The 9,426-nt window shown below is 40.0% G+C and overlaps 1 protein-coding gene across 3 annotated transcripts in view; it reads right to left on the bottom strand.

Moving 5' to 3' along the window:
- si:ch211-278j3.3 (E3 ubiquitin-protein ligase RNF19B) overlaps positions 1 to 9,426 on the bottom strand; it is a 43,968-nt gene that overhangs the window by 15,520 nt on the left and 19,022 nt on the right. For 2 of the 3 annotated variants that reach the window (XM_050058643.1, XM_050058645.1), the window contains exons 4-5: positions 2,875 to 3,080; positions 2,612 to 2,759 (exon numbers count right to left, since the gene is read on the bottom strand). In XM_050058643.1, coding sequence (XP_049914600.1) covers positions 2,612 to 2,759; positions 2,875 to 3,080 — 354 coding nt within the window. The remainder of the gene's footprint in view (positions 1 to 2,611; positions 2,760 to 2,874; positions 3,081 to 9,426) is intronic. The other variant, XM_050058644.1, reaches the window with a different exon arrangement.

The following is a 9,426-nucleotide window of genomic DNA, read 5'->3' as shown; positions in this document are numbered from 1 at the left end:
GGTTGTAATTCCTACACGGTTCATACTACATTTTTGAAAAAAGCCTTAAATGAAAGCTGAGAGTCTGCACTTTAAGCAGGTATTCATTGTTTCATTTAAAACCCATTGTGGTGGTGTACAGAGCCAAAATGATGACAACTGTATCATTGTCCAAATATTTATGGACCTGACTGTAGATCCCCTTTAGACTGCTTCTTCAAATTCAGCGAATCAGCTTCTACTCAAGCTCGTCTTGTAGCTTGAGTTACATATTCTGCTGCATGGAAATATGGAGGCAGATAGAACTGATTAATTGATGACAAGTCAGCTCTGACTCCTTTCCAGGACTGGAAAAATCAATGGAGGCCCAGACGAACAGTTTAAAGCAGCGCAGCCTCTAAACAATGACATAATGGTCATGCCTTGCTGACTGGCACAGTTTTTTTTTTCTTTTTAAATCTCTGACTGGGTGTTGTTTTAAAAGATACAGATGGAATAGTGATATGATCACAGATGCACTCATTTTAGTGAAGCTAGTTGTTCTTTATGGAAGAATTGAAGAATCGACCAAAGTATCTTACCAAAGCTGGACTAGTGCCACAGAGCATTGTCTCACCTCATGCTGCTGTGAGACAGGGATCAAATTCTGCTGCTGTTTCTCTTGTGTTTTTGTGCAGTACATTCACTTTGTAGGTCCCAAACACCAAGATCAGTCATTGTGGGGTGCAGCTAATGGTTATTTTTATTATCAGTGATGTTGTTGATTGTTTTTTAGATTTTAGTTTAGTCTATAAAATCTCAGAAAATAGTGGAAAATGCCCAAGGCAGCATCTTCAAAAAGCTTTTGACCCACCAACTGAAATACATTTAATTTACAATCAGACAGAAACAGAAAATCCTCACATTTAAGGAGCTGAAACCAGCAAATCTTGAGCATGTTAGCTTACTTAAAGGAATACTTCATCCCCAAAATAATCCTTTGTATATCATTTACTTGTCCCGTGTTAGGTTCAATTCATTAAGAAAACTTTGTTTTTCTCACATGCCTCCGGTGAATGAAGAATCCAGAAACACAAACAAAATTCTTGATGAACTGAAGGCATAGGGGTCCACGTTTAACAACAGCAAAACTATATCAAAACATCCATTTACAAACTCTCACACAACTCGTGCAGACAATCTAAGTCTCATTTATCCAGTCGTATGCTCAGTACTGCCCAAACACATGCATTTTCACAACAACCTTACTACTTAAAACTGAACTGAAAGTGAAATTTACCTACACTCACTTCAAAGCCTTTCTGGCTTACCTTGAACTGCATGTTTTAACATTTTATTAAGACCTACATAATGACTATTGTATTTTATCGATGTTTACTTTCTATTGCTGCTCTGCATGTTTGAATGTGATGCTAATCTGTGTGTTGGTGCTTCATGTTGCTCACATGTCTGTTTGTGCTAACATGCTGTTGTTGTGTTATTGTATTGTACTGATGCTCTGCTTGTTGCTTTGCATGGCTTCTGATCTATCTTGACAATTTCTGTTTGCTGTAGTCTTTATGCTGTCTATGTCCTGTGAATTTTATTCTTTTATTGATTTCAAAACATCTTGCCCAGGAAAATTAGCCAGCTGGCTGACACCAGCACATTTACAGAAATGTTGATTAATGTGTGCTGTCCTTATAAATTAAATAAATGACACAAATGAAAATGAAAGCCAGACTTCATCGACAAAAACTGTAATTTTACCTCACTGAACATGGGAGCTGCTGGTCTAGCACTGCCTTGATCAGTTTTGTTTTGTCGCACAATAACACTAACTAACTAACTGATTAAAGCAGCAGTAGACCAGCAGCTCCTGTGTTAAGCGAGGTAAAATTATGTTTTTTGTCAATGGAGTCTGGGTTTGAAGAGAGCATAGACAAGTTTCACTTTCAGTTCACTGTTGGAAAGGGCTGTTTGGTTGGACATTACTGAGCATATGACTGGAAATTTGACATATTGATTATACTGCACAAGTTTGTAAACTAATGTTTTGATATAGTTTTCTGTTAAACGCAGACCCAATGTTTTCAATTCATCAAGAATTTTTGCAAAAGCCTGTTGTCACAGCACCTTTAGAGGTATCTAGTTTGGGCGTTTTACATTGAAGTGCCCATTGAATGCATCACTTCCTGCATGACGGTACACATGACGTTCACATCATCACATCACTCTGCAAGGTGATACTGCTAAAACCCTAAGATATGTTGTGATGCAATTATTTGATCATAACACCCAGTACTGCAGTAACTACTCCTGGTGACCTGCTACACTTGGACCTTAGGGTTCTTTCTTTTGATTACTATTATTTATGTATTTATTTATTTTGTCTTTTTTTTTGATGGTAGTGCTTAATTGTTTGTCTGCACATTTTTTATATTATTATTTGTCAATTTATTTATTTGTCAGTTACAAAAAAGTGCACTGTTCAAGTAGCTTTATGCCTGATGATTTCTTTTTAATTTAAAGAAAAAGAAAATATAAAAAAAGCCTTTTGTAAAGGTATAGAAAAAATGAAATTACACTTTACAAGTTAGATGTGAGCATTTGGTTTAGATTGTTAATGTGTTCATGAGTGTGAGCTGAGTACCTGAGGTAGTGCACGTCGGTGATCTCCTGCATACACAGCCAGCAGAACTGACAGGCACACACAGTGCAGTTCATACGGTTACAGCTGCCATCATTGGTCTTCATGATGTAGGCACCGCAGCGAGGGCACGCTTTGATCTCCTCTGCATCTTCAGCAACAGAGTTAATGTGTGAGGGGTGGCTACACTACATTTATTTTACATATACTGTGGTACAGGAGGTTTAAACACAAAAAGGGAATGTAAGAGTGGCTGTCAGTCTCACCTCCTCCGGGTTCTTCATTGAAGACGTACAGCGTGGAGGCATCGGTGCCGCCTGAGGTGTGGCGGGCTCGCTGACGCCGGGCCTGGTCACACGTCTGGTTGGGGTGCCACAGCTGCCGACAGTGGTAGCAGAATTCTGTGTCACATCCCTCGCGGCCGCAGCTCAGCTTGGGACACTCTGCACAGCCGTAAGCTATCACTGCATAGCTGAGGAGAGACAGATACTGCAGATAAAAATGATAGAGTGGACATCATTAATATGTTTATTGATCCCTGAAGGGGAATTCGTTGTTGGGATTCTTATTACAGGACACCTCAGCGTCAGGCATAATGGTGGGTTTAAATCCAGGTGCTCTCTCTATTGCACCCTGTTGCCCTCAGCTGAGACTTGACTGCAGTTTCATTTAAACTTCACAGCTTTGGTTGGCTGACTGGAATATCTATGAAAAGCTGCAGTAAGTCTCCCATCTAATACTTGATCTCCTTGTGTTGTTCACCCGATCAGCCTGGCAAGGCACACTGAATTCATTCATTGTTGTCTTTGCTCACAAACGGTACGTTTGTTGACAGTGTGCCTCAGTGAATCACAGCTCAAAGAGAGATACAACTATCTGTGGGACTGGTTTCCACAGTTCAACACCTGAACCAGAAATAATTCCACCCTTAGATCTCCAGCAGTCATTATGATGCTAACAAGGAGCTTGACGCCCGTGCACCTAGTCTCACTCCTCAGAGGGGACATTAACATAAATTTTAATATTCAAAAGATCATGTGATTAGTGATCAAACACAAGTGAAAGTAACCGTGAGTGATTTACGACGCCTTAAGGACCCAGGCAGCACTGCTCTACTGTGAAGAATCAGAAAAGCTCCTCCAGGCTTTTTTTTTCCTTTGGCATCTCCAGGTTTATGTGGTTCTCAGGTTTGTAAGAGAGGTAGATGAATCACACAGGCTGAGGGCCACACACACACAAGAGGATAATTAGACTGCTGCCTGGATCCCACGTCGGTGTCAGGCTAGATTTAAACAGCTTGTGTCTGATTGTCAACTCAACCCCTTTTGGCTGAACAACAAAGCCAGCGTGGGCCTGCTCATGCATAAAAACATTTCCAGGTATCAGTGAATATAGTTATCAAAGAAAGCAGCAATAATTGGATTAGATATTAGAGACCTTTACACACCTTAGCCTGCGAAGATTTTCAAAGAGGTTCAAACAAAACATAAAGCAACAACAGCTGATATCATTCAGATTAATTGCTACACTTTTATTTTGTGCCCATGTAATAGATTATAGATCTTTTGAAGAGCACATCCCTATATATATATACACATGTATGAACTTGTAAAGATCCCCTCAATAAATGTTTATAAACATGTAAAAAAAAATATGCTGCTTTGAGTAATAATTTGTATCTGAATCTATGATCTGTGATGTCTCCTAAGTCCATTCTCAGTGTATGTGTAATGGAGGCTTTAAGTTTTCACATCTTACACAGTTTGTGTAAGTAACATATTGGACCAAGATTGATTTCCACACTAGTTGTGGTGTCACATAATTATCTTGTACCTACACGTGTTAAACTCAGATTTACAGTGTGTACAGAAAACTGAAGTCCTTCAGCGGATGAATGTGAAAACGAACGTGATCTCAAACCTCCTCCTCATAATTTGGCACTTACTCAAGGACATGTTTCTGCGTTGTACTTGGCAAAGACGGGGTCAGCAGTATGAAGAGGTTGACAACAAGGTTTAGGCAACAAAACTACTTGGTTATGGTTTGGAAAAGATTGCGGATGTCGTTACAAAACACCACCGATGTTGTTATTTGTTAGTCTCCAACACCAGTCTCGTGGGTCAAAGTCCGGTGTATGTTTGACCCATCCAGCCACTCTGAGCAGACTTTCATGTTCTTTAAACTAGGTGTAACCCAGGTTAAATAATCTATGCACATAAGATTTAACCAGAATCGGTACAGATGTTACATAAAAAAACTGTTTAATCATATAAAGAGAATGTACAGAAAATAACTGGTGTTCAGTGTTAAAAATATTAGGAGACATATGTAATTATTATACGTTGAGGGACAATAAGCACTAGCTGGTATGTTTAACAGAGAAGTGCTAGCCGTAATGCTAACAAACACATAGGAAAATGCCATTTACTGATGCAAAAAGTGTTAGTTGTGCTATTTTGAAGTGTAACTGTGTACTAAGTCTTTGCATATCTGTTGCACACTGAACGTTTATTGGTGTTGTTTTAAGCTCCAGAATCTGTGCCTTAATTACACAAAACTGTACCTTTGCTAATTGTTAGTTAATATTTGTGCATGTGACTGTGGGTCATTATTGCATGGTGAAGGGCATGAGGCAGGTGTTTTTCTTGGTGTTGGTGTTGTGATGCCCACTGTCATGCAAAGGAGAGGACATTTTGATAGTCCTTTACATTTCGAATAAGATTATTTCAGCAATCGCAGTTCCCCGAATGTGTTTTTGTTGATAATTTACAATATTACTAATGTTTCAACACTCATTTTTACTCTTTAGTTAATCTAAAGAACATCGAGAGGACTTGACATTTATACTCTTGTTGATAATATAGAACACAGTGAGATGATTTCATAAGACATGTTGCAGCTTTTATTTTATTGTCTATTATTTCAGATTAGAAGATTGAATGTGAGTTCTGACCTTACCCACTACAGGTCAGGTTTTTTGGACCTACATGGAGTTTGAGCCTGGATACTGTTGGATGTTTGATGGCGAGCTACAGCCCAATGGAGATGAACTAGAGACTCAGTTGGATGCAGAAGATTGAAGCCGTGGATTACAAGGACTGTGTCTACACACACTCAACCAATGCATTCTACAGTGCGGTAAGACGAACAGCTGCACACTTCCACAGCGGCACTAACAGAACTGTCACCTAGTTCTGGATGACAAGTGTCAGACACAAGAACTGTGTCCACCTCAGTGATTAAAGTGACTGAAGGAAATTTGGGTCTAACTGAAACTTGAATTTAGTAAGGTAGGATTTTTGTTTTCCAATTACACGGATAATAATTGTGCTCTTGTAAATATTTATATTTGTTTCCCTCTCTCTCTTAACTTCTAATTAAAAGGAGGTATCATTCCTTCAAAGGGAGAATTTTGTGTCATAGTGTTAGAGCTGGTGTACAGTTTGGTTTACTCAGTAATCGATCCTAGTGGCTTCTGATTTCCTGGCCTAATAAAACCTGGACTTAATATACAAAAACCTTAAATATATTATGCAACTTTCAGCTAAAAAGGGTTACATAAGTCCACTGCGCTGTGCGTTAGATAATGATGCGGATGGGTTTACATTGGAGTTGGTGAAAAGCCAGGTGCATCTCACACACACGCTAAACGTTTGTTTTAATGTGTATGTGAAGCCCAGTTCAGACCAAAGATTCGCAACAAGACAAGTTGAAACAGGCAACTAATTGCAATGCACCGTTCTGCAGCGTTGAAAAAACCTGCTGGTTCACACCAGTGCAACTAGATGAGACGGTGAATCATGTCTGTGCAACAACCCTCTGCACTCTGATTCCCAGCTTGTCAGGTTTATATTATAATTTGTAGCTCCTTAAAACATGAATGAGGATCATGATAATGAGATACTGGCTACAGCTGCATTTGTAGTAGTGATGAAACGGCGAAAAACAGAAACAAAACGAGCATCAGATGGACTGTATTCATAATAAATGCGCCACAATTATATAAATAACCAGCACCAATTAAAATGTGTGTGGAGGGGCATAAGCACAGACAGCAAGCTGCAGCAGTGACCACACCAAAACACAGGGCTCAGCGGGGACAGAGCACCTGCCGCAGCAAGTGAACACACCGTCTACTGTCGTTTTGACTTGACAAGCAGACTTCACTACAAGCCGACTGGCTGTTGAAACAGGTGACGTGCTTCACTTCCTAAAACCAGCCACCGGCAAATTGACCAGCTGAGTTGCAGGTGACAGCTGGCTTGAGTCGAGCTGAGACCGTCCAGTTCACACCGCTGCAACTTTTCTCTGCAACATACTAGAACTGTATTAGTGTATTCTGATGCCCTGGTAGTGAGTTTCCATGAGCAGATCCCCGTTTTGTTTGTATCTTGTGCCTAAAGATGCACACGCAGGAGCTTGCAGTCACACAACACACAGATCTGACAAAAGTTTCCCACAGAAGCATAGCAGTGTGACAGCAAACAGTAGGGATGAAGAAGAGGTTTAGTGGATGTAAGTAAAGTCTGAAAATGTTTAGAAAATCAGTTATCCAAATGTTCTATGAGAAAGGAAATGCATTAAACATATTTTCTAGACCGAGAAGATGTAACACATTTTGGTGGGAAAAACTGAATGTAAACATAAGTTTGTTGTTTACAAGAAAACTCTGTAAGTACATATTTCAAAGTAAAAAAAAATACAGGATATGTGGTATAATTGTCATATGTTTGACAGTAGCCCAAACAAAAATGCTCTATATCTCTATTTCAATCAATATGATTCATCTTAGCTGAGAACTTAATGTACTCTTCATGCTCAGAGAAACAAACCACACAGCCTTCTTTAGGGGCAAACAGGAAAATCCTTCCTCTCACGTCAGATAAAACTGCTGTTATTTGACATTGGCACAGGCGCAGAAAGATTTCCACTTGAAATACTTGTGATTCAGATTCTGTCCGTGTGCGCTGAAAAATCCCTGGCAGCTTCTCATTTGAAACCACCTACAGCAGCATCGCATATGCAGCAAAGACATGACAAAATGTGCACACGTAGACACAAGCGCGTGGACACACACACACACACACACACACACACAGAGCACCACGTTTTGCCACACTTTCTCAGAGCCGACATAATCTCCAACTAAGCTTCTGTCACTAAGACCTCGAGGAATGTGTGTATGTTGAGAGCATGGGAATACACAAACCACAACTGTGACCAGTTTACATAATGGGTCACGGCTTCAAAGGCTCCTCTATGTGGGAACTATTAGTGATTTAAAATCTAAATCTTTGCTGACCTCCACTCGTAAACATTTTCAAATGCATGGAAATCAAAAGTCGGCGGATTTGTTGTAGATAGAAACCCAGTCTTGTTTCTCTGAGTTATATTTAATTCACCACATCATCAGACAGATTGCCGTATTGATTTTTGCTCCACTCATTCATCACGACTGGGCTGTAAGCACTGACAGTTGGGGAGACAGACAGTCTACCACTGAGTCCTGAACCCTCGTGCATACGTGCTTTTCACCACAAATATTCATTGAACGCACACACACACACACACGTGCACACACATTATGATTTCCCGTCAGCAGCCCTATCCTGTTACCCCTCTGTGAACAATAAGGTGATACATCAATAGATCAGCGTCTGTATATGTTGTAAACGACAGCAGAGAGGATGAGTTAACTCAGAACATGTCTTGCGGTTGCATTGCATTGTGGTCTACTGAGGCTGCTGTCAAAGGGGGACAAAAACAACCCAATTGCCAGAATAAATGTTGGCATTATATGTTTCTGCAAACCACGGATATGTAACATTTGTACTTTATTATGTAGCGCTGGGGTCTTCAACATTTTTTAGGCCAAGGATCCCTTAGCTGAAAGAGAGACGGAGCAGCAACCCCCGGCTACATATATTGTAGAAAACTGAATTGCATATTAAACTGAACGGTTGGAGGTTGTGAGCCTCAGACTGTTTTTGCTTTTCAGGTAGGTAAGGGAGTAAAAATCCATTTTCACAAAGATAGGTTGTTGCAAAAGGCAACATATGTTGGATTGGTGCCAATGTATACTTTCTACATATTTCTGAAAAGGAAAAAAAGGTGGCAGCCCCTCTGCAGTAACTTGTACGTGCACGTGTTAAACTCAGATTTACAGTGTGCATAGAGGACTTTCCTCCTTCAGCGGATGAAGGTGAAATCCAACGTGATCTCATACCTACTCGTCATAATTTGCCACTTGGCAGAGGCCCTGGTCATGACTACAGGACATCCTTTTGCATTTTATCTTGGCAAAGAATGGGTCAGCAGTAAGAAGGGGTTGGCAGTTAGGTTTAGGCACCGAAATACTTGGTTATGGTTTGGAAAAGAATAGAGTTGTACCGATACCGATACCAGTATCGGAAATGCCTCCGATACTGCCTAAAATGCGGTATCGGCGATTACAGCCTATGACCAATCCAATATCACGTAATGCCTCACGTCATTATGCATACGCACACTACAGGCCACGTAATGCCTCACGTCATTATGCATACGCACACTACAGGCAAACGAAGCGCAATCAGAGCGGAGTTTAAAAAGCATTCTACTGTAGCCTTTAAATGTCTTTTTTACCAAATTCTGTGGCTGCACTTTAACCTGTGTCTTGATCTGTGTCAACACTGGATAATAATAATAATAATAAAAAAAAGTTTTATGGTGTTCATTCTACTATTATGTATTTATTTCTTAATATTTTACATAGAGTTTTAGGAGTTGAGACATACAACAATTCATATCCCATCCATTTTTATTTTACGCGCTGGTAT

This window comes from Epinephelus moara, chromosome 12 (genome assembly GCF_006386435.1).
Source record: "Epinephelus moara isolate mb chromosome 12, YSFRI_EMoa_1.0, whole genome shotgun sequence".
Lineage (NCBI taxonomy): Eukaryota > Metazoa > Chordata > Actinopteri > Perciformes > Serranidae > Epinephelus > Epinephelus moara.
The sequence above is the reverse complement of the archived record's forward strand: the minus strand, read 5'-3'. Positions and strand labels throughout refer to the sequence as shown.